The sequence below is a fragment of the Pseudorca crassidens genome, chromosome 18, assembly GCF_039906515.1.
Source record: "Pseudorca crassidens isolate mPseCra1 chromosome 18, mPseCra1.hap1, whole genome shotgun sequence".
Taxonomy (NCBI): domain Eukaryota; kingdom Metazoa; phylum Chordata; class Mammalia; order Artiodactyla; family Delphinidae; genus Pseudorca; species Pseudorca crassidens.
The window spans coordinates 68,277,141-68,303,379 of record NC_090313.1 but is presented as its reverse complement, the minus strand read 5'-3'; the positions used below and the strand labels follow the sequence as shown (position 1 = coordinate 68,303,379).

The 26,239-nt window shown below is 39.9% G+C and overlaps 1 protein-coding gene across 1 annotated transcript in view; it reads right to left on the bottom strand.

The window, feature by feature from the left end:
* The window catches only part of SOHLH2 (spermatogenesis and oogenesis specific basic helix-loop-helix 2), a 40,965-nt gene extending 18,172 nt beyond the window's left edge, over nt 1-22,793 (bottom strand). Inside the window, exons 1-6 of the mRNA XM_067713348.1 lie at nt 22,516-22,793; nt 12,999-13,213; nt 5,633-5,694; nt 5,448-5,552; nt 3,803-3,902; nt 1,867-1,977 (exon numbers count right to left, since the gene is read on the bottom strand). Coding sequence (XP_067569449.1) covers nt 1,867-1,977; nt 3,803-3,902; nt 5,448-5,552; nt 5,633-5,694; nt 12,999-13,213; nt 22,516-22,563 — 641 coding nt within the window. The 5' untranslated portion in view covers nt 22,564-22,793. The remainder of the gene's footprint in view (nt 1-1,866; nt 1,978-3,802; nt 3,903-5,447; nt 5,553-5,632; nt 5,695-12,998; nt 13,214-22,515) is intronic.
* Nucleotides 22,794-26,239: the final 3,446 nt, after the last annotated feature.

Below are 26,239 nucleotides of genomic sequence, written 5' to 3'. Positions count from 1 at the left end.
GCTGGGGAGCCCCGGCTGCGTTCAGCCTTCCAGCCATCCCTGCAAAGGCCCCAGACCCTCCTGACTGGACCATCCTCCAGCTGAAGGCTACCAAGTAACCCCAGTTAATGTCACATAGGCAGAAGAATTGCCCAGCTGAGTCCTGCTCAAACTGCTAACCCATAAAACCACGTATCAAGCCAATCAACTTCAGTCTCATTTTTTAAGCAGCCACAGATGACCAAAACATGAGTATCTTTAAGACCTCTGTCTCTCTTGCAGCTGTCTTCTTTTGGAAGATAAATATGAACATATTCAAGTCTGGCCCAGCCTTATCAAAATTTCTCATTCTCCCCTAAATTCCCTTTTATAGACCACACACCTTCCTTTCCTCCTTCCTTAAATCTGCATATTCCCACCTTTCATTCTCCATCTTTCTGCAACGGCACTTGTTCCCTAACCATGCCAAGGGAATTATTTTTGCCAAGGTCAGTGACATTTAGGTTTTGCTAAACACAGTCAACTGTCAGTTCTTCCCTTACTTAATCTCTGTGTCATGCGATATTGCTGAACACACACTCCTTTAGGAAACTCTCTCCTCCCCTGTTCTCCTCAATACCACTCCCTCCCGGTCTTCTTCTTATCTTCCTAGAAACTCTTTTTCCCCTGATCTCTTCTCGGCTGCCTGGACCTTAAATATTGAGGTTTTCCCCAAGGGCCTCTTCCCCACTTGTCTCTTCCCTACGTGCTTTTCAAAGTCATTATATCCATCCTGCATCCACCACTTCAAATAGATGCTGTATCCTGAGAGCTCTCAAATCCCTGTTTCCAGCCTGGATCTTCTCTAGAACCTAAGGGCCAATTCCTTACTGGGAAGCTCCATATAAACGCAGCAAGAGCAAAACTCACCTCCCACCCCCAGCCTGCATTCCACTGTACTTCCCGGTCAGTCGGTGGCTCCACCATCAACTTGGAAGTTACACCTGACTTCTCCTTCAGCCACGTTCACGCTGATTCTACCTATTTCAAATACTTAGAACTGGCTTACTTCTCACTATCCCATTTCTAACACCATAGTTCAGGATTTCATCACTTCTTATTACAGACTCCCCTGGCCTCCAGATTCAATTCACTCCCTAACATCCTGCTCAAGCGTTCATTCTAAGGTACAGATCTTATCATATCATACCTTTGCTAAAATCCTTTAGTGCAGGATGAACAGGTCAGGATGAAATTCAAATTCCTTAACAGGACATACCCAGCCCTTACCTACTACCTCTCATCTCTTGCCCCTTGCCACTTGCACCCTTATGGCCAACTCTATGAAAACACCTGCAGTTCCACAAATTCACTGTACTTTCTTACACTGCCGGCCTCTGTACCTGCTACTCCTGCCATTTGAAACATCCTTCACTGATTTCTAAACCAAACTAAACCAATTTTTGTTTAAAGCTCAATTTAGCTATCGTCGTCTCAAGAAAGCCTTCCTGCCTCCTCATTCTGTCTTAGGTAACTTTCCTAGTGTCCTACCGTGTGTTCTTTTCTATCATGATATTCATTAAAACATAATTTCCTATTTAAGAGCCTATTTAGAAGTCTGTCTAAGCACTAGACTAAGACCTCCTTGAAGGCAACAATTTATTTTTCACCTCAGTTCTCGAATCATATTCTGGCATATTAGACACTCACAGCTACTTGCTGAATGACTAAATGAATGAATGAGTGAGTAGCATGTATTGCAGGGACCAGTTCCAGACCTTCCCCAGCTGCCAGATTTACTAGTTTCGCACCAACTTTTGACAATATTATAAAAAGTTATGAAATTCATGGAAGCAATTTTTTCCTACAAAGGAACGATGCTAAAAAAGGGGCTGTAACAAAATTCACCTTCTCAGCTTTTCCTTGCTTGAGTGAAGAACAGAAATCTTTTTGTTTTTCTCGAAATTTGACAACGGATCCTTTAATTCAAACCCAATGTCATTTCTTAGAGATTCAGAGCTAGAAACAAGAGAAAATCATACCATATAAAGAGGAAAATTGTCAGGCAATAGTAAACAATAAGCACCAATACACTAATCAAAGGATGCTTCTCTAAGTCCCTAGCTTTATACAAAGGTGCAGTAAGTATCAAACCATTTTACCCTATGTATTTGGTACAGAATAGTTTATTTCAAAATTTCAAAAGAATTTATTGTTAAGGTCATCATAAATTCAATGACTGATCATGATTCTAAAATATACTGATAGGGCTTCCCTGGTGGCGCAGTGGTTGAGAGTCTGCCTGCTGATGCAGGGGACACGGGTTCGTGCCCCAGTCCGGGAAGATCCCACATGCCCCGGAGCGGCTGGGCCCGTGAGCCACGGCCACTGAGCCTGCGCGTCCAGAGCCTGTGCTCCGCAATGGGAGAGGCCACAACAGTGAGAGGCCCACGTACCGCAAAAATAAATAAATAAATAAATAAATAAATAAATAAATAATAAAATAAAATATACTGATAAAGAATAACAGATACAAGCAGGACTAAAATATTCTAACCTCACTGAGTATGAGTATTCCAAATTACATGACTGTATCTAAAGGTACATTACAGGAAAAGCACGAGGGATTAGAGGGCCAAGATACACTACTGCAGCTTGATCAGCAACCGGCAGGTTACCTCCATGTAAAAAAATTGTCATTTAATGGACATTTTCTGGCTTGACCATTTTTCTAGAACTTCTCCAGGCATTTTCATTGATTTGATTAAAAAAAAAAATTCCCTAAAAAACTTACAAACCAATATTATCTCCTTTATCACAAGGGATATAACTTGATTTGAAAATTGACTTTTAGGTATAGTAGTAGGATTCTGAGGAAGAGCAAAGATACAAGATGAGTAGGGCTCAAAAATAAGTTGTAAGTAATACAAGAAAATCACAAGGCCTTCCAAAACCCTTCCCAACCCCATATCCCAGAAAAAGTTTAATACGGTAAATTTCTTTGAGGTTGAAATGCTAAATAAGATAAAGAAAGCTGTTGCTATCTCTGTACTACTTAAGTAAGTGCATCTTTGGTTTAACCATGCTTATTGGTTGCCAAGTCTCTTCCCTGTTCAAAATAAGTTGACGGTCACATTCTACAAATTCTGGAAGTGACTAACTCAAAATTCTCACCATCATCATCCATGTTCTCAACACTTGTGTCCATTCTTTATAGCCCTATGCTCTATTTAAAATCTCCTTGGAAATCAGCTTCAAGTGAAACAAAGAAATTCACTAAAATAGAATTTTTATAAGCATACAGTGTTAGAATTGAAAGGGTTTGAATGACCCCCAGTTCAATGCAGCTTTAAATGCTAGTTCTAATATCTCAAAGAGACAGAGACAAAGAGACCATCTTTAAGGGTTATTTTCAGTAATTGGTGGGGTAGGTTCATGAGTTCAAAAAAGACATTAGGGAGAAGCTTATTGGCAGATGGATAACAGCTTAGGATTCCATTGTTTTAAAAGTCTGAAACATCACTGCTTTTATTTAACCCAGTCTCTACTTTAACATGCCCAGTGATGGGTAACTTACTACCTTACAATTCAACCTGCTCCCCTGTGGTTATGAAGTGCTTCCTTATATTTAGTTGGATACTTCTGTAATGTGTCCCCACAGTGCCAGCTCAGGATTCTGAAATGTAGTACAGGTTGCATCCCTCTTCCACAAAGTAGCTACTTTCTTTTGCATCACCCCCAGCACTTGAGCTGCTGTTGCACAATCAATAAGCCCTCCAGAAATGTTTTTTAATGAAATGTACACAGTAAAAATTGCTACTACGAAAAAGTGAAAAAAACTAACCGAGCAAATAGATCAGCAGAAAAATATCTCAGGTGTTCACTGCAGGACTTCTGCAGGGGCAATTCAGGTTCTTCAGGCTTCACAGAAATTTCATTCTTAACTGCAAGTTTTAAAAGAGGAACCATTTCAATTATAAAGTCACTGGTGGGGATGATGTTAATCACGCATATAAACCCTAATCAAAAATAGCTGTCATGTTTCACTCAATACATTTTATAAAGCAGCATTTTTTAAATAAAAAGCAATTTTTATAGATTTCAATCTGTGAAGCATGGAACTACCCAGGTGAGAAAGCAAAATTAAAACACTACATACAAGTTACTCCACAGCATCCTCTTTCAACCAGATTCTACTAACTTTGTGATAGGTGTGCTTAAAAATGCATTCAACTGAGTTTACTTATTATTTACAGGTAAACGTCAGAGTCAGAAAATGCGTATGAGTCTTCAGTAAGTAGCTGCATTGTCAAAGCATCTGATGGTTGTGTTGTTTTTTGGTGTGGGGTTTTTTTGGGTTTTTTTGCTTTTTGTTGTTGCTGTTGTTTTTGTTTGTTTGTTTTGCAGCTGCTCATCCTAAGAGCAGAGCTGAGATGACTGGATGAGACATGGTTAGGACCAATAAGAAGGGTGCTAGACAGGTGGTGATGAGCAGCTGCTCTATTTCCACTGAGAACCAAAATGAGAAGAGGCTGCAAAAGGACTCTGGTCCCAGACAGTTACACATTTCATTTCCAGGAAGAACTCTGACACCTGCAGGGGATGGGAGCCATTGGGATGTTACAAAACAGACTCACTCATGTTGTCTAGATACTGAAGAAGGACATTAAAAAAAAAGGAGGGGTGCACTGATCTTGTATCTTCTGGAGTATGAGCTTATCCATGATAATCCTGAAAGCGTCTTTCAGGTCCATTTTAAGAAAAATACCTTAATTTTAAAAGATTTCCTACTAGTAACCTGGGTCTAGAAAAATCATAAGTAGTCACTGACAAACAATGATTCCAGTAGAATTTAATTTCAGAAATTGGAGTCTGTCCTTTTACAAGGCAAATTAAAGCAATTTAATTATCTTAAGTGTTTAGATGCTGGCAATACACATAATACAATACAGGTGAAGAGTTTAGAAATGTGAGGTCTCATTGAAGCACTGACACTAATTATCTGTGTCTAAAAATCTAAAATAGAAAGGATAACCACTCTGTTAACTTAAAGAAGTGAAATAATTTATATGCAAGTGTTTTGCAAAGCACAAAAACTCAAGGTTAATGGCTCTGGCTTTTAGACAATCATAGAGCACAAAGCATGAATAATTCCATTCAAGTGACTAAGAAGCTAGGCTACCAAAAAAAAAAACCCCAAAACCAAAAAAAACCTGTGCTTAACCACAACACTGCATTTGTCCCTTGTGCACATTTTAAACCTTTGAGGACAAGCTTTTTCTTCACAGGTATAGAACGTATGTTTCCCTTTATTTTATTCACACTTGTTTTCTTCACACTATGTTTAATAAGGATTACATGTATATAGCATACAGTTAATCCTTAACAAATAAAAGGCATAAGTGGAAAACCAACATAAAAATGTATAAATACAACTTTTGTAGAATCTTAGAATTTTTCTAACCCTTGGAAACCTGCTTTTCACTCACCAGTATTTGAGAGACATGTTTTCCAGTATTTTATCACAACACTCATTTTTTCCATTGTCAGTGGTTCAGATAAAGTAATATCAGCTCCTTGACCTGAAAGACAACCTAAGAATCTTTGTATTAAATATTGACCTCATGATTTCTATTTGGGGAAAAAGCAGATAATATATCCAACAGGCACATACCTTTGAAGTTCTCAGGGATTATAAAAACAAAGAGCAAATGTGTATTTTTTTTCTTGCCAGATCTGAAAGGGAAAAAAAAAGTTTAAAATGAAGCAAAATCATCGTTCAAAAAATTGGGATTCAAACATTTAGCTCATTAGGAACGAACTACACTACAGTGACTTTCTTTATTTCATTAGAATTTAAAATGGTGGCATTAATATGGAAGTTTAGTGACAGTACCATCTCAAATCAGTGAGGGCAAAGATGGACTTTTTTTTTTTTTTTTTTTTACAGTTCATAAAAGAAGAGATTGTGTTTTTATTTCTTGCAGTTGCACGAAGAGGCTTCTGAAGTGTGTGGCTGGGGTGGACAGTACAATTACAGATTATTTGAAAAATACGAGGGAGGGGAACATTCTCCCGAAACTGACGCTTGCTCTGTTTGAAGCTTTATTTATAATAGATGCTTTAGCTTCTCTATTTCCTTTTAATGGGTAAGAAAATCCAAAACTTGAGTCTTCAGTCAAACATACCCCTGGCTTCTCTGAGCAGGAGTGCAGTCTGTTAATAAGAACAGTCTTTTTATGGTTCATTTCTATGGCAACCACAAATGCCTGGCTCTCCACATCTGGGGAAGGGGTAAGTGAGAGAATAAGTGACTTTTTAAAAATAAACTTTAATTTTAGACTAATTTTGTATCTACAGGAAAAATATGAACATAGTGGAGTTCCCATGTATCCCAAACACAATTTCCCATACTGCTAACATCTTACATTAGTTTGGAATACTTCCAAATATTCCAAATTAATGAGTCAATATTGATACATTATTATTAAGTTCATTCTTTATTCTGATTTCCTTAGTTTTCCTTAATGTACTTTATTTTTCTATGCCAGGATCCAATCCAGGATCCTACATTACATTCAGTCATTATATCTCCCTTAGGCTACTCTACATTGTGACACTTTTGCTGACTTTGTTTCTGATGATCTTGACAGTTTTGAGAATACGGCTCAGGTATTAGGTAGAATGTAAGACGGATCACTTTTGTTCTTGGCTTTAAATGATCCAAAATCTTATCCAGATTCTTGATCTAACCACCAGTTTCAAGAAATTTAAGGAAAAGAGGAATATTTTTTTTTAAATGCTATGGGGATGAAATCAGAATGTGGGAAATTTTATAAAACAAATGACCAGGGCTTCCCTGGTGGCACAGTGGTTAAGAATCCACCTGCCAATGAAGGGGACATGGGTTTGAGCCCTGGTCTGGGAAGATCCCACATGCCACGGAGCAAACAAGCCCGTGCACCACAACTACTGAGCCTGCGCTCTAGAGCCCGCGAGCCGCAACTACTGAGCCCACATGCCACAACTACTGAAGCCCTCACGCCTAGAGCCCGTGCTCTGCAGCATGAGAAGCCACTGCAATGAGAAGCCCGCGCACTGCAACGAAGAATAGCCCCCGCTCGCCGGGGCTATAGAGAAAGCCCGTGCGCAGCAACGAAGACCCAATACAGACATAAATAAATAAATAAATTTATTTAAAATATATATATAACTCAGAATATTTACTAAATTAATTATGTCAAACAAGTATCAATAGGATATTACTAAAATGGGACAAATCACCCAATTGAGCTCTATTCAGGCTTGTGTTCTATGAATTCTGAAAGAGAATTTGGGGTAAAAGAGAAGAGAGGAAAGAACACAATTTCTATGAGGAAATGAGAAGCTCAGGCAGAAGTACTGCCGTCAAAATAGGCACAAGTAGGAGGGAGGATGGGATCCGACAGGCAGACTCAAGTGGCAGTAAGGAAGGCCCCTTAGCACACGGTGGGGTGTGGACCGTGGAAGTGCGTAGGAGAGAATGACGCCTGTGTGTCAGTGTCCACAGTGTGAACCTTTCCCATTTATTTTGTAAGGGATGAAAAAGCGTGGGGTATAACAGGGGTATGAATAATGGGATGAGGTGGGAGGGACAAACAGACTGAATAGATAGAAACATATTGGGTAGTTCAGTCCAGCTTTTGAAATAAAAAATACTTTGTGGACTCACAAAAACAAGTTATCGTAAGTTAAATATTCTCGAATTATAGAATTTTTTAAAAAACAGATTATTTGCTTTTGGAAATAATCCTGCGTCTATTTTTTTTAAAAATTGATCTTACTGACAGGGAAATAGGTTAGATTTGGATATATGGATTTTTATACCCCGATGACTTTCAAATTTCAAGCTTCACATCAGACAGAGTTGGAATTCCTGGACTTTTGTCATTAGCACAGAATCGATTACCAACCCAAACACTTCCTCTGTCAGTGAAGCCCTAATTGTGCAGGAACCCCAGCAATCAATAGAGTTCCCAGAATCCAACACTCTGGTCCAGAGCTCAGCTTCTCATCCACATTCTGTACAAATTAATAAGCTAACAGAGTTTCCAGTTTCCAGGATCACCAAAAAAGGTCCTCTTTCCAATGAATGAATGTTCCTTAAAACTAAGCAACACCAAAACACAACAAAAATCTCCTTTCTCCACCCCAACTAATACCACTTCTTTCATATACCAAAACTAAATTGCAGGTTCTGAGGCCTTAGAAACACCTTCTCAATTGAGGTCTCCAGAGTTTTAAAAATCTGCAGTTTGCTGGGGGGCAATTTATTTATCCTCCTGTTTCACGGCATACACTGTTTAAATGACATGATGGATCCTGAGACTACGCTCATACGAGATTGGATATTGATGTTCTAGTGTCCACTCCTAGCCTATGCCCAGTGGTCTCTGGAACTGGAGGCCGCCATAAGCTCAAACTGCAGCAGTGGCCATTCCCAGCCTTGTCTCCACCCCTAAGTCTGGTAGCTGGAAAAAAAAATCATATAAAAGTGTTTTGAACTGAATTGTACACTCTGATGATCAAAGAACCTCAGGAAAGATCTGGCTGGCCGCTGAAATCTGTCATCTAATAGGAGGACCAAAATGTTCTTATAAGTCCCTATGAAGCCGGGGGAAACCTCTAAAGGCACTTCCTTTATAGGCACAGGGACGTCAAAGGACAAAAGCCAGTGTCATTTTTGGGTTGCATCCTTCTTGAGTACGGTTATCCATCATGCAACCTTGGGCCCAAAGCAGCCAAATTAACTTGGTGTGGTCTATTTGGGACTTGTAACAAATAATATCCTTTATTAATTACTTAATGAATTAAAACAACCATTTTCAGTGAGAAAATTAAGAGTTTTACTGTAAATATGAAAACACTGAGTTCACTTGCTACTAACAGGGCACCTGTGATAAAATGCAGTGAAGTTCTGAGTTGATTCTGGTCAATAGTGAAGGTTGGTGTGCCCCATCCCCACTATGCTTTTTGTCAGGAGAGTTTCTGCTGTGACCCTTCTAAGTCAGGTTCACCATATGACATGATGCTAGAAACAATAAACATCTAGAATGGCCCTCAGTTCCTATTTATAGAATAATGTTTTTAGTAAAACTACTTAGATGTTTTGTTGTTATAGTGTTTATGTCAAGTATTCAGGTAATGCAAACTGGCTGATCAGACTTACTGAGTAGCACTGTCAAGTCAAGGATGTTCTGGAATTGGGGACATAGCAGGACAACTTGTTAGACCCTTGTGGCTCACAAGATTGGATTTTCTTGGTGACGCTATAAGTTAACTGATCAGACAAGCGAATCGACATGGGAAAAAATAAAATCAGATTCAAACTTGATTTGCCGACTGAGCAGACGGAACCACATTCTGCATTCCTTTCCTATCGCTGCACTGCTCTGAGCTCACGAGAATTACAGGGTTTGAGGAACTGCAGACACAGTTCATGGACCAGAAAATCACAATGGCAAACAGGATCCATACACTGTGGATGAGCTTGAAACATACTCTAATGTTCTGTATTAGCCTTTGTAAGGTAGTGCCAGGATGCATCTGAATTACCAAGTATCTACACTTTGAATGTGGTTCAGTTTTGAGAACTGACCTGAAAGAAGGGTCAAATACTCCTGAAATTCTGGAACCAAGCACATGAATCCTGAGACGATCTTAAAATATTTTACCACTGGGTGGTGTCTGAGTTCATCTGGCTCAATAAAAATGTGTTCATGAAATGAAATCAAATTAGGGAGTACTACCAGCAATGTCAACCTATAATTGAGATGTGCCGTAATTCTTGAGGATGTCAGGCTAAAAGGTACCATTATTTTTACAAATGATTAAAACTGATTAATGATTAGCTCCAAGCTAAAACCACAGTTCTTCTATAAGAATAAATTTTAAAATCTTTTTAAGGAGCCTGCTTGCATTTTATCCTAAAAGAAGCTTAGTATGATAGCTGACACACTATACTTCATTCTTAGTTTCAATAAAAATCCGTATGTCTTACAGATATACATAGATTTGTGATCATGTGCTCTGATACTGAAAATCAACGTGGACCACTTTTATTCTACAGTGAGTTCTTCATTCACTGGCAGGGCATAAAAAGGGACCAGAGAGGAGTAAGGTAAATACTTGTATATTTTCCTGAACCTATCCAGATTTTGAGATATAACAAAACAACAAAGCTCTAAGGGGGAAAAAAATCTAAAATACAGCATTAAAAAGCTAAGCCAAAACTCTTCATATTGGCTTAGTCATTAAATATTAGCCCAAACTCAAAAGATAGAGTGCTGTAGGAAAGATAAAGGTTTAAATGCCTTATAAATAGGGCAAGATGTTCATGAGACTCATCACCCTAAGAAAAACTATAGCCTCAAAATATAAATATGCTCCATAAGGGTTTAAATAATTCGTAAGTCATCAACTCATAACAATTCTGAGGGCAAGAAAGGGAATTTCAGAGACATTTCTAGCCTCTAAGTCCAGTATCAGGAAAGGCAAAGCTTCCACAAAGAAAGCTCTGTCCCTTTTTCAGAGAGAAACGCAAAACCTAGAACTCATGGTCTGCCCTAGAACAGCATGGTCGCCCACCCACACCTAGAGCAAAGTACTGAATACCTGCTATTAGTCAAGACGTATACCGGATACGTATAATGAGACCAAAAAAGAAAACCAGGTGTATTCCACGAATTATTCTCTTTTTCTTTTCAAAGAAATGCTTTTACAGCAAAACAACAGAATTACCATATGCCTGTCTGTACATTTATTTCCTTCATCTATCTTCTTCTCTCTGCTAACACATCTTAAGCTATGTTATTCAGACAAAGAAAGCAGCCGTGGGGAGAATCCACAGAGGGGAGTGTCAGACAGAGGTTCTCTCCTCTACCCTCCCAACTGCTAACAACTGTGACTAGACATAAAGCTTGTTCTTAAACAGAACTTTAATCTTATCCTGTTCAAAATGTAGCCTCGATCATGAGCGAACACAAAGCCTTTACCACATTTGGGGAGGCACGGCTGGACTCCTGCTGCTGGAATGGAGAGAGGTCAGCCACAGCAGCTTGTCCACTGCTCCTCCAAAATGAAACGCTTAGGTTAAAGTAAGTCTGGCATCTATGGCATGTCCGAATTGTAAAAGGGGCTTCAATACAGAAGCCAAATGATTACAGACTTTTAGAAAGAACACGAAGGGAAGAGTGAAGAGTTCTACTCTGAGTTTTGTGAAAACAAGCCATGTGGTCTCAGGCAAGTCACTTCAGCCTCAGGTTTCTAATCTGCCAAGTAGGAACGATGAACCCTGCCTTACCTCCCTCATAAAGGTGTTGTAAATTTTTTTTAAATATTAATACTATACAAATGAGATATTACTATAAGCCTCCAATCAGAGGTACTCTATCAATAGATTTTTTGAAAAGGTATATTAATAAAATAGGCATATCTTCAGAAGGAAGATCGTTCACAACAACATGTTTTGGAAGTGAAATCCTCTTTGAGGTAATTTGCCTGGTTTGTCTAGAGTTCATATTCCCAGTAGAAGGCCAAAGAAATGCAGAAGACCAACCGTTCTAAGAAACCCCAGGAGCAGTGTCTTTCTGTCTGTCTTTAACAAGTAACCCAGTGTCTCTGGCTTCTTCCCAGTCCCACCTGTCTTTTCCCCTAACATAATATGCTTGGTCCTTTTTATTCTGGAATCACAACATTTCTCTGAACTTTCTCCTTTGGTCTAGGAAGTCCTCTCCTCTAATTATGAGAAGTCCTTATATATTCCAATAGTATCTACAATTACACTTCATCAAGTCTCACAGAAGGGAAACACATTCAATCTCACCTAACCCTGTTTAAAAACATCCTAAATGGCTCAAAATCCTATGTAAACAGGCACGGAAGAACCAAAATCTTTCACCTCTAGACTCCAGATCTCCAGAGTTGAGTGGGTCAAACAGCAGCATAACTTCTATGGAACTACCGGGTGAAACAAGAATAATGCATGTGGGCTTCCCTGGTGGTGCAGCAGTTAAGAATCCGCCTGCCAATGCAGGGGACATGGGTTCGAGCCCTAGTCTGGGAAGATCCCACATGCCACGGAGCAACTAAGCCCGTGCGCCACAACTACTGAGCCTGCGTGCTACAGCCCGTGAGCCACAACTGCTGAGCCCGTGAGCCACAACCACTGAAGCCCATGCGCCTAGAGCCTGTGCTCTGCAACAAGAGAAGCCCCTGCTCACTACAATTACAGAAAGCCTGTGCGTAGCAACGAAGACCCAATGCAGCCAAAAATAAATAAATAAATAAATAAAATTTAAAGCAAAGAAAATAATAATGGACATGGTATTGACCTGGACTCAGCGGATCCAGAGAGCTTCATGGCTCTTTCACATTAGGACATCTCTTGAAAGAGACACCTTCAGCCCAGAGCTATCATGACCCAGAAATACAAGTGCTCACCTGCTTTAGTGTCTACTATAAGAATTAATGAACTCTGAAACAATACGCCATGTTAATGACATAGTTATTAAAAAGGAATACCTACTGAATTATGGGAAGCATTATATACCAAATAAATTTCTATGACCAATTAATTCTTATATCCTCACCCACACCTATTACTTTTAAGTTAAAATGTTAATTCTTGTAAAAGTAGGTCAAACTGGCAGGAAGAACAAAAACATATATAGAGATTCTGCCCTTGAAAATATCCGTCATCTTAAAAATTAAAGTAGAATTGTATCATCTTTTAAGAATTTTTATAGAAGCAGGTTTTAATAAAAACTATTCTAGGGACTTCCCTGGCGGTCCAGCGGTTAAGACTTCGCCTTCCAATGCAGAAGGTGCAGGTTCAATCCCTGGTTGGGGAGCTAAGGTCCCCTATGCCTCATGGCCAAAAAACCAAAACATAAAACATAAACAATATTGTAACAAAGACTTAAAAATGATCCACATCAAAAAAAAATCTTAAAAAAAAAAAACTATTCTAAAGATAATAGAGTCAAGATTTTGGAGTTTACCTAATTAATCTGACAGCTTCCAGCTCCTCGGCAGTTGGTAAAGAGGTCAACTTCAGAAAAACCATGTTGAACGTGCAATCATCCACAAGTGCTGCTACCGTCTTCACATCACTAATGATGACGGTGATTTTTGCTAAATTTGAAAAGAATTTCTGTACAATATCAGCCAGGTACTGAACAGTGACATCGCCAACTAATAAGAGGTCTATTTTTGTCTGAAACAGAAGGAAAAAAGCAGAAGCATCACACAATTAATGTCTGGGCATAGAGAACATGCCGTCATGTATGAGAAGATAAATAAAGGTTACAAATAGCCAATGACTGACTACTCAGCTATACTGAATGGTCAACTATAAGCATACCTCAAGGGCAGGAACTATTCATTTCATGTCCTTAGAACCTAGGGTAGTGAATGGATCTGAAAGTCATGCTATTTTTTAAAGTTCTGCCTACAAATACTATTCTACTGTGGTTTTCCTACAAGTTTCTTTCTCATCCTATTAACAATAGATAGGATTCTTTCTATAGGCCCAGTTTCCCAATCGCCCATCCTGCTGGAAAACCTGTTGACTAATGAGAGAACCAGGCTGGTGACTCTCCCACATGATTTCTTTTGATGAAACACATTCCGGAGAACAGAGAAAGATTTAAATTCCCTGAACCTAAGAAATACTCAAATCAAGTCCTTTCTTTGAATGGAATATACATGCTCTTCAAATCTGAACATTAGGAACCGAAGAGCCTCTTTATTTCCATTTGGGGATATTTTCAAGCACATTCGATTAGAAAAAATATAATTTCCGTCTTTTTTATTTCTCCACGTTTTATTCTGTACAGATATTAAACACAATCCACTTAAAATGACAAAGAACAGCATTACTGAATATGCCAAACTTCTCTTAGTAGTTTCAAATGCCATATATATGTATGTATGTATGTATATAAGTTTTGGGGAGCTTCAATCTGATCCATTGATTTATTTGCCTATTCCTGGTTAACAGCACACAGTCTAATTGCTAGCTCTTTATGCTTTGTATTTGCTAGAGCATGTGGTTCCCTCCTTGTTATTTTTCAGTTTGGTTCTTAGATATTTTCCCACAATGTTTCTTCCCACAGAATTTTATCAACAGCTTGTCAGGTTCCATAAGGAACCCTGTTAAAATTTTGATGACAGTTGCATTTATTTTAAAGATTAATTAGGGAATATCATTATGTATTACATCTCCCTATTTAGGAAGTATGACTCAGAGAAATCAGATCTTATCTCCTTCAGTTTTATAGTTACTTGCATATAGATTTTGCAAGTGTCTTCACACATTGATTCCTAGATTTTTCAAGATTTCAGAGTCATTGTGAAGGGGATATAGTTTCTCACTATATTTTCTGATTGATTATAGCTGACATAGAGATGTACTGATTTCTGTATAAGGAATTTGCTCAAAGTACTTTTTGGTACTCTCCATTTATTTCCAGTACTTTTTAGTTGATTCTTCTGAGTTTCCTAGATAGGTAATCATATGGTTTTCAAAAATGACATTTTTGTCCCCGTCTCCAGAATTTATTTATGCCTTTTACTTATTAACCTTAAAGCACTGGCTACGACATTCAAAACAACGGTAAATTGCAGGAGTGAAGTGGGCATTCTTGCCTTGTTCCTGACTTTAGTGGGAATATTTCAAATGTTTTTACTACTACATGATAATGAAGGTCAATACCCTTTATCAAGTTAAAGAAGTTTCTTTCTATTTGGAAGCTAAGAATTTTAAATCAGAAATGGGTGTTAAAATTTACCAAATGCTTTTTCTGTATCAACATGATCACATTTTTTTTTCTCCTTTCATCTGTTAGGTAGTGAATTACATTAATAGATTTCCTAATGTCAAGCCATCATTGCATTACTGGGATAAACCCATACTTATTGCAAATAGATTCAGTTCATTCATATTATTTTAGATTTTTACATCTATATTCATAAGTAAAACTGGATAAAATTTTGTTTTATTGTACTGACTTATCTGGTTTGGGTGTCAAGGTTATGCCAGCCTTGAAGCAATAGAAAGCTTCTAAATTATTCTATGGTCTTGAATATTTTACAAAACATATAAATTATTGGCTTCTTGAAGTTTAGGTAAAACTTGTCTGTGAAATCTGAGCCTGAAGTCATTTATAAAGGTAGGTTTTAGACTACCTTTTACAGTTCCTTAATGCTTACTAGTAAAATAAGTGTTCTGCCTTTAAGTGAATTTTATTCATATATTTTTAAAAATCCATTTCATTTCTTTTCAAATGTATTAATTTTTAAATTTATACAACATTTATTACTTGTGTTGAGTTCATCTTGCTTGCTTTCCAACTACAGATTAAATTTATTTATTTAATTTATTTATTTTTGGCTGCGTTGGGTCTTTGTTGCTGCGTGTGGGCTTTCTCTAGTTGCGGTGAGCGGGGTCTACTCTTTGTTGCCGTGCACGGGCTATGCGGTGGCTTCTCTTGTTGCGGAGCACAGGCTCTAGGCACGTGGGCTTCAGTAGTTGTGGCCTGCGGGCTCTAAAGCGCAGGCTCAGTAGTTGTGGCGCATGGGCTTAGTTGCTCCACGGCATGTGGGATCTTCCCGGACCAGGGCTCGAACCCGTGTCCCCTGCATTGGCAGGCAGATTCTTAACCACTGTGCCACCAGGGAAGCCCCAACTAGAGATTAATATATAATTAAATTTTTTTCTATCTTCTTTTTCTGGTAATGCTTTATTAGAGACTGTAGAACTATGTGGTCCAATATGTGGTGATTTAAATTTATGTTCATTACAATTAAAGTGTGAAATCAGTTCAGTTTCACCAGCCACATTTCAAGTGCTCAGTATCCACATATGGCAAGTGACTACCATTTCTGCATAATTATAGAAGAGTTTCATCATTGCAGAAAGTTCTATTGAATGACGCCGTCATCCAAGTGGCACTTTGTTGTACCCTATAAATTCTGATACATTGTGGTCATGTTCATTCATTGCTAGTTTATATAATTTCAGTTTATATTCCCATTTTAACCTAAGAGTTATATTAAACTCCTATATAAAGATGTTAATTTTCAAGTGGATAGTGTTTTGGTATTTAAAAATTTTTTTGGCTATTGACTCATTTCTTATTTCAGTGCATTGTCAACAGTGGATGCACACTATATGACTTCTACTTTTTAGAATTGGTTGATATTTTCTCTGTGACTTAATACACAATTTTTAATGTTCCATGGATACTTGAAAACAATGTGTATTTTCTGTTAGGCATACAGCCTCTACACAGCTTTCAGACTGAACTTGCTCGTTGCTTTCTTATTTTAGGTCTACTTGATCTTTCATTTTAAGAGGTAGATATATAAAACCTGCCCTCTCTAATTACGCTTTGTCAATTTACCAATTTCTCTAACTATAGACTCTATAAATAAACTATGGATTAGGTACATAAAGGTTCATAACAATTTTATATATTCATATAAATATATAATAATACTTAATATATACTAATGATCTACAATGTCTATGTAGTATGTATTAACATATAAATATCATATAATTATAGAGAAAAAACTATATATAAAATATATCTTTGTCCTTTTTAATGCTTTTCACCTGAAATTTTATTTTTTTCTGATACACAACACTTAGTTTTTTATACCTTTATTTTGAGGCTTTCTGTATCATTTTGATTTTGTATGAATTTTTTAAATAAAATATATTTGACTTTTTTAGGTTTTTTCCAATCTGAGATTTCAGTTTTTAATATAAGTAATTAATAAGCTTTTAATAAGTTATTACTTACATTAATGACACTAGCTAATGAACATTAAGGTAATCAATGTAATGTAATTAATTGTGAAATATTCATAACTTAACATGAAATGGTCTTATTCCCTTCATTTGTTATTTCAAGTTTCCCATTTACCATAATTCAGTTTCTTCTTTCCCACGCTTCCTGTTAAACTGATCAAATTGTCCTTTTTCCCTCCTGCTGCTCCTACAATACTTTGGGAGTTAAACTCCTTATTTATGTTCTTTAAGTGGCATTAGGGCTCACAATTCAGTGTTAGCTTTATAGTCAAAATACTCCTACAAGTCAAAATCTGTTTGTCTCTGACCTTTGAAGATACTGGGCCATTTTCTTCTCACAACCAGAGCTGGTGATGAAAAGAAAAAGCTGCCTTGTTTTTCTTTTAGTGCTTTTCTCTTATGCTGTGGATTCTGATCATTTCCTAGGATGTGTCTGGGGATGGACCTTACTCAGCCCACTTGGCATTCAGTGGATCTTTGGCTCTGGAAATTTCCTTCTATTATTTCTTTGATTATTTCCTCCTCTGTTGCCTTTGTCTATCCTTGGAAACCTTCTATTAGATGCTGGACATCCTAAATTGATCCTTCAAGTCTCAACTTCTGCAAGACTTTCTTAATTTTATTGTCCATATCACCAGCTCAGGCTTTAGTCCTTCTAAAGACTTTTACAATTTCAGTTAATTTAACATGAATTGCTCATTTCTAAGACTTTTTTCTCTTTTGATAATTTATCATAACCTGCTATTTTTAGGACATGATATCCCCTGTGAACATACAAATTAGAAATTTTAAGTTTTTTCTATCCCCTTTATAATCTGCCTCTGGAATAGTTGTCTGGTGATCCTTGGTTATCCAAACATAAATATGACTCAAGGCCTCAGCTGACATTTATGAGCAGTTTCCCCTGCAGTTGGGGTGGTCTGCTTCCCCAGTCACTGTTTCCTCTAAACTGTGGGTTTGGTGTGAATGGTAGGGATGATGGAAGAAAGGCTGGAGAGCAAAGTGGCTGGGATCAGCTATTTGTCAAAATATAGGCAGGCTTTACCCTGAAAACCAATCACTTTGGTTTATTCCCTCCTGGGCAGAGCTGCCTTTCCTTTCACCCTTGTCAGTTGTAGAGGTCTGGAAACTACCAATACCAGGAGCCCGTGTCCCACGTAGAGTTCATTTTCTTTAGAAAGAGCAGTGCCTGGGTTTGATTCTCTGGTTAAAAGTCCCATCGCTCTGGCTGTAGTAGGAGTGAAGGGGGAGAGCCCAGGGGTGAAGAAATCCAGGGCCCCAGCTGGCCCAGGGGTTCTGCCCACAGCTAATTCTTTACCAGGGAAGCACCCTCAGGCCCATTTCATCTTTGCTTCTGCTAACATTCTGCCTGCACTATCACTAGAATTGTTTTACTGGGGCATTTCTTCTCTATGTCTTTTATGCTGTGTTGTTTTTCTTTTTTTTTCCCCACTTTTGTTTTGGTAGCAATTTGACCCCATCTGCTTTCTAAATCTCAAGCTTTCCTGTGGATTTTTTTTTTTTTTAATGTTCAGAGAGAGCTACTTTGTTCAAACCAAGATCCCATTAAGGACTATGAGTTGCACATGGTTGCTCTGTCTCCTGGGACTTTTAATTTAGAATGCCCCTCACTTGTTTTTTCTTTTCAATGATATTTACCTGTTGAAGGTATGGGCACACTGTTAAGTATCTCCTGCCAGGGAGACTGGGGTGGCTGGAACATTGACAGGTGTGCTCAATTCATCATTGCCAGCCAATCCCACTCACCCACCCAACCCTATTTTAAACAGAACAAAAATTCAAACTCCTTAGCATGGCCTTTCACAGCCTAACATCAACCCATGTCACCAGCCTCATGTCCTACATTCTAAGAAGACAGCATAACACCTTCAAATGACCTTTGAAATTTGGAATTTCTGCAGTAGAGAGTATACGGAACCTTCTAGAGTGCTTCCTTTTCATTTTATAAACTTTCCTCATTCCCAGTGGTACTTGGAGCAAGGCGGGACTCTAAACCGCTGTGACGCTTTTGAGTGAAGAGTGTTTGTGAATCTCTGCTACCGCACAGGATTTCTTCTAGACAATTACACTGCCTTTGAAGCAAAGGCCAAGCATTGAAACAGTCATTAACGAGTGGTCATAAAAGGAGGGATTATCTTTTTGTTTGTTTGTTTTGATTTTTGCAGTATGCGGCCCTCTCACTGTTGTGGCCTCTCCCGTTGCGGAGCACAGGCTCCGGACGCGCAGGCTCAGTGGCCATGGCTCATGGGCCCAGCCACTCTGCCGCATGTGGGATCTTCCCGGACCGGGGCACGAACCCGTGTCCCCTGCATCGGCAGGCGGACTCTCAACCACTGCGCCACCAGGGAAGCCCCATCTTTTTGTTTTTTAATTAACGAGGTTAACTGAAGCAACCTATGAATGTCCAAAAATAACCTCCTTCTACAGATAGGGTGACCATTTAATTTACCTTACAAACTGAGACACTTGAGAAAGGAGGTGCTATTAATAATTACACTAAAAAAAAAACCCATATAAACCAGGATATCCCGGGCTGTGAATCACTTGTAAACCTTTCTATTAGAAAAGTTTATTTTCTTTTTCCTTTAGACCCTCCTGCCACTTTTATGCATCTGCATAAATACGTGTGATGTCTATGTAGTCTTGCCATAGATATTTATTAAGCCCCTACAAGAGGGCAGATGCTGTGCTGGGAATTCAAAGTGAACAGACAAGCTCTCTGCCCTCATGGGGCTTACATTCCAGGAGTCTTTTTTTTTTTTTTTTTTCCTGCTGATAAGAAAGTATGGCTTTCAGTCCTTGGAACACAGGGAAAACAGTGGATAAGCCCCAGTTCTACCAAAGCTATTACTGATCCTTTTTTTTAACAGTTTGATGCAGTGGGAAGAGGGCAAAGGCTTTCGAGGTATGCAGAACAGTGTCTGCCGCCTGTTCAGCGACTAACCAGCAGCTCTGAGTAAGATACTTATGTGATCCTCATCGCAGGGGGCGGGGGGGCAATACTACTTACATCACAAGACTGTTATAAGGAGTAATGTTTGTACAATGCCCTGTAGGTGGTAGTTATTGCCATGTGTTCTCAGGTAATACCAAACCCGAGCACAAAACCCATCAAATCAACCTGATGGGGAAGGGGAGATGGAGAGAGAGAAATAAAAGGGAAGTATCTATGTCAGGCAGTGAAAACAGCCCTAAAAATCAAACTGCTCTCTGCATTACCTGAGCCACAGGGCTCGGGACACAGGGCCAACTGAGAAGCAAAGGTAAGTTTTGAACAACAGGCATCAGTCGCTAACTTGAGCCCTTTCCTGGATAGCACCTAGCGCTCCTGACCACATTCCCCTCAGAAGCCCAGTTCCCAAATTCTCCAGAATCGCTCAGCTAGTCTTGTGGAGAAAAGTCTAGAGCAAGCTTTGAAGGGCAGAACCCAGTACTGGGGAGAAACTGAGGAGAGAGGGAAAGAGATCCGGAAAGGGATGAGAAAGCCAAGTATCACTCACCGGTCCTTCTGTGCCGGAATCAAAGGTTTTGCAGTGCCTGGCAGCAGGACACAGAGGGCAGGAAATAAAGCAGCTCTGCAAAGAGCTGATTTGCTCTCCTGCCCAAGGCTTCCTTCCCTGCCCCACAAAATCATCACACTAGGAATGTTCCTAATCAGACAAATCAGAACACTGCCCTAGTCCACTATTCCCAAGTAATTCAAATTAACTGAATAGCTTCTAATCAACTTCAATTTGAATATTTATATAGTTAAAAATATCTTGTTGATGGTGTAATATGAGCACAGGTGAGGAGAAGGATCCACAGATAAGAATAAAAGGAAAATGAATAAAAGGTTCTAGTACATTAGGCTCTGGAAAACTGCTTTTAGTACCTCTAAGATTTTCACCTGTGAGACCACGATTTGAACCAATGCTAGGCCTCCTTTGTTGGAAATTTTTTTCCTATGTGAATTGCCTACTGCACTCTTTTAACAAAAGCAATACATATTCATTGTGGAAGGTTGGAAAATTCAAAACAGTCTAAAGAGAAAATAGAAAGCATCGAAGTCCAGCACTCAGGGATAAACACTACTACACCTTGCTGCAGATCTGTGAAGTGCGGGCAGTTTTTACCAGGCGACATCATCATCACCAGTGCTCTTCATTCACTCTGATTTCTGAGATCGGGGGAAGAGGCAGGGCACTCCAGTCTCTGCCATTTTTAAAACACTGGATTTCCATTTGCAATCTGTGGCAGGCTAAACCCTTAATTAGTAACAGCAGGTGCTGAAGTGCTTAAAGCAAATCACTCCTACATTTTAGTGAGCTGTTATTTATGTCAGTCTTATTACTGGGAGCAGCACTGACAACTAGCAGCAGCTGCAGGGCTGATGCCCTCATGGGGCAATTGTTGGCCTCCAGTTTCCCCAGGAGTCAAGGGATTTAAGCAGCTCTATCTGGAGAAACTGAGTGAGCGTCTCTCCCAGTGCAAACAAAAGGTTCAGTTGGGGCTTCAGACTACTAAGGGTGGGAAGCCACAGTTATCTATGTACTACTCGATAATATTTTATCCAGAGTTCCATTTTGTGCAGCTTTGCCTAATCCTGCACCCCCAAAATACTCTGAGTTTAAATAGGTACCTCCATTTTTAAATAATTAAGAAAAACCTCTTAAACTCGGTCCACTCCAAGTGGTAGTGATTCGGTTCAGAACGCTTGTTCTTAAGGAATGAGGAAATTTAAGTATGCAGAACATTCTCAGGGGTAACAAAAATCAAGCAGCGCAAAAGGTTTCCCTCTCACATTTATCAAGACGTGAAATACTCAGAAGAAAGCCAACACCAGGTCACTTTGCTTTCTGGGGTCGATGGGGTTTTGTTTATGCTTCCTTCCTAGTGGGCTGCTTTCATTTTTATCGAAAACAGTCACCAATCACCAAAATTATTCTGTGCGTCTGCCGAGGAAGGGGATGATAAATAAGGCGCGTCCAAAAGAGGCCAGGGGGCCTTTTGACTTCCGGGGAGGGTGGGCGGATGTGTGAAGAGGGCAGACGTGTCTTCCCGCCAACAGCACGGTCTCTACACACGTCTGCATGTTTGAGGGTCAGCGCGGAGAGGGCAGTACAAGGACACTCTGGACGCCACGGCAGTGAGCACAGCGAAAAAAGGCACCTAGAGCTGTGCAGACAAGAGAGCTGAAGATCAACTCTTCCATATTCAATATGTTAAATAAACTTTCCTACACTCAAACTGAAAAGTGTGAAATCAACTTTCCTATATTCAGGCTGAAACCAAAGTTGTCACTCCCGTTTTTATGCGGCCACCAGCCCGAATATCTACGCTACGAAGTCTTGCTCCCGCGTCGCCCCACCAACGGTCTGGGGCCGGAAGATGGGTTTGGGTTGGCGAGAGTCAAGAGCTCGAGGGAGTGACTCTGTGACACAGTCCAGTCGCCCTCCCTCCTCGGGCCTCCGTTCCGTCCTCGAGGTGGGCAGGCGCCCGCCGTGGGGCCCCAGGAGCGAGCCGGGACGCCCGGGGAAGCGGCCGGGACTGGCTCGCGCCCCGCAGTGGCCCCCGGGCCGTCCCCAGACGTAACGGCCTGCGCCCAGCGTGGCTGTGCCGCCCGACTGAGTCGCCGCGCCGACCCGCGCGCCGTTTTAAACGCAGCTGCCTCCCCTTCCTCCTTCTCCGCCTCTTACCTGCTCAAGGGTTTGGCCGAGCTCCGGGCGGATAATTGAGTCCGCCATGGCCCGTTGCCCACGTGCGGGTCCTGGGGCAGCCTCGCCACGGGAGGAGCTCGCAGCCAGTCCGTCGCGTCCGCCGCCCGCCGCGCGCCAATGGCTTCGTGCTCGCAGCTGGGGGGCGCCCGCCCCCGGCCCGCCCTTAAAGTGGCCCTGCAGCCAGCCGCTGCTCCGAGGGTCCCGGCTTCCGGGGGTGGGCGTACCCGGGGGGACGGGGATGGACGGCCCCAAGGTGCCCTGCAGGTCCTAAGGAGACCCCGTCACTGGTGCGCTGCCCACCCAAAGTTCCATTCCACGTGACCCCGGGACATCACACAGCTCAGGCTCCGGGTGGAACTGCCACTCCCCGCCTTGGGGCGGGTGGCGGGGCGCAAGGGCTTGTCTAAAAGTCTTCAGAGTGTCTTATGGGAACGCTTTCAAGTTTAAATATTAGGAATTAGCAAACTGGATTTTTTTCTTTTTCCAAGACAAACATATGAGAGGACAGGGAAGGTTGAGGACTGTTATGGTGCTTTCTTTCCAAACTACTAAGAAGCTAAAAATTTTAGAAGCATTTCATGTTGTCCTGTGAGTCAACAAATATTGTCCCTCTTTTTCTCAAGTGAGAAATCTCCAGGTGGCGGCTGCTATGTAATCCGCTTTGTTCGGCCTTGCTAGACATTATTATTGAGATCCACGAAGTGCCAGGACCTGTAAGGGATCCTTCCTCTTGTCTTTACTACTGTTCCCATTGCTAAAAGTCGGTGGGGGTGAGGGGGTGATGGTATCTTACGGTGTTTGTCACTCTGGATTTGCCTAGACTCTTGACCTTACTTGAACATGTAATATGCACATGCTCTACTTGAACCACCATCTCTGATCTCTGGGCAAGCCTCCTGTTTCCTGAGCAGGCGGCGGTGTGTTCTGATTTAGATCATGACAGCATGCAAAAATATAGTGGTTGTCTACGATTTTCATGGGAAGAAAAGCGCAGATAAATTTCTGGTGGGATCATTCTGCACTATTTTTGGAAGTAAATGTACACATTTTAATAGATACGAATTTTGGTTCTTGATTGCTTTTCCACCTAATCAGGAACTGAGAGTGTCTAGCTAAACATCTGTGAAGCAGTTAGTTTGCCCAACAATATCAGCAGAGGTGAAATCATGCCCAGGCATTGGGGTAGGGGTGAATTGAGGCAGCTTTGAGCACTTCCCCCAGTCTGGTAATCAGTTTTGCCTTGACCTAAAGGTCTAGATTAGCAAGTCTGATGCTAAAAGTGACAAAGACATTGTGGAAACTGACACAGACTCATTGCTTTTAAATTTGAGTGGACGATGCCCCTAAGCTTATGTGAGAGGAAGTAATCATTCCTGTGTTGGAGGAAGCAAAAAGATAATAGAGCTCTTCAGTATCAAGAATATAAGAGCCAAGCTCCATAAGAACCAGATTAGATATTTAAATAGTTTTCAATCTCTTAAAACAAAGAAAAAGAAGCTTACTTTGTAAATGAGCAGGCATCTACTCTCATTGGGGGCGATTTTTGTCTCCCAAGGGACATTTTTTCATTGTCACAACAGGCATCTAGTGGGTAGAGGCCAAGGATGCTGCTAAACATCACACAATGCACAGAACAGCCTCCCAGAACAGAGAATTAATTATCTGGCCCCAAATGTCAGTAGCACTGAGGTTGAGAGGCTCTACTATAAACCTTCTGAATTACAGCATAGAATTATAAACCATTTAATTTCTTTATCACATTTAACATTCTTGAATCATACTCATTTTTATTATTGGAGACAAATGGGTAGATGGACTCTTTCTGTGGTTCCCTAGAGTAACAATATGCTACTTATATTCTTGATGGAAAACTGAATACCAAGAATCATAAAATATAACAAGAATAATTCTACATAGAGAAATATATTTAAAAATTTGCATTCAAAGTAACAATTCAAACTGCCTCTTAGAAAATGGTTTTCCAATCACTTAAAATTATTAGCATTCATAGCATATGCATTACATTATTCCCCCCAAAACTAAATTATAATTGTATATTTTTCACAATATGCAAATTACAATTAGATTTGTAAGTAATACAGTACACATGGTCTCTTCAGATGAACTCATGAAGAACCTATGCTTAAAATGTTTGGAAATTTTCCATCCAGCTCTTTTATAGGAACTGTTCTATATAAGCTATGTTCAGTATTGTTGTTTACCTGGCTTGTTCTCAGAATCACAGAAATTTAGAACTCAATAAGAACCTAGAGATTACCTAATTGTCCTTTCCTTTCAAAGATGCTGAGGCCCAAATAATGTTCTCATAAGTAGGTAGAACTGTAACTACGGATGTTGAAAGCCAGAGAATTAACTAATTTCGATCATTTTTACTAATAATTTCTTACATTTACTAATGTACTGAACTCACTTTTAAAATGCATATACTTTCAAACACTATGCTTGCAATATTTTTGGAGTATTAAATCCAAGAGTCTACCATAACTTGACTAACCATTAAGTTCCATTATACAATTATAAACAGAGATATTTTCATAATATTAACTGAGGAAGGTGATTTTTGCTTCCACTTTTGCCATCTTCCCCAATCTCCTTTCAGGCAGTTCATCATAGAATAACCAGAATAACCTTTTAAAATATGTCAGAATATTAACTCCCTTTCTCAAAACCCTCCTGTCAGAAAAAAATCTAAATTCTTTTCCATGTCTAACAAGGCTTTATACCATCTGACTTCACCAACTTTACCTCTCCCCATTGTTATGACCTCTCATCACACTGCCTTATTCTTCCTAAAATACCAGGTAAGTACAAAGCTAGAATACTTTGCGCTTGTTCTCCCTTCTGCTTGGAATGCTCTTCCCCAGATTTCTCCATTTCATGTAGATTTGTTATGTCACTTCCTTGGATACTCCTATCAGAATCTAACCCCTCACTCTCTTTTTCTTTACATCATTTTTCTAATGTTATACAGCATATGTATTTGTTTTTATTTGTCTTTTCTCCCCCTCTAGAAGAGAAAATTTGTCTGTATTATCCACTACTACCACCTTGGCCTAGAAAAGTGCCTGGCTTCGTAGCAGGCACTAAAATATTTGAATGAATGAATGAAAGTCATTTCAGTAGCTGATTGGTGTATGCAGATTTGGGATTCTGGTCTTTCTGCCTCCAAGTCTACATTCTGTGCTTTATTTCATAATGCCACTCATTTCATCATGGAAAGAAAAAGAGAAGGTCTGGAGGAAAGGAAAAAATATTGCAGGCACCAAAATGACAAGCTTGGTATCTCAGAGTTGGAATAGTGTCCATTATGTTGAGGGGGGGCACAGGAAAGATGGAAAGGTCGGTTTTAATCTCATCCCTTCCCCATTTAACGTGTGCAAGGCTCCTCTGCTTATCAAATTAAGTTCTCATTCCTCAGTGTGGCAGTAGGGCCCACATTATCTTGCCCTTATCTGGCTTTCTAGGTTCAGCTTTTAATCAAGTCAGCTAGACTGAACTAGATCAAGTCAACAAGATTCCCGGATAGTGTCCTGGCATTCTCCCCAGTGTAAGATCCCCCCAAACAGACAGAGTAACCTCTTTCTTGAGACTATAGTGCTGAAGGGATGAATCACCTGAAGCCTGGAGAAGCCCTGAACTACCTTCAAAGGATAAGACCGCATTGGGCAGCTACCCCCTGTGA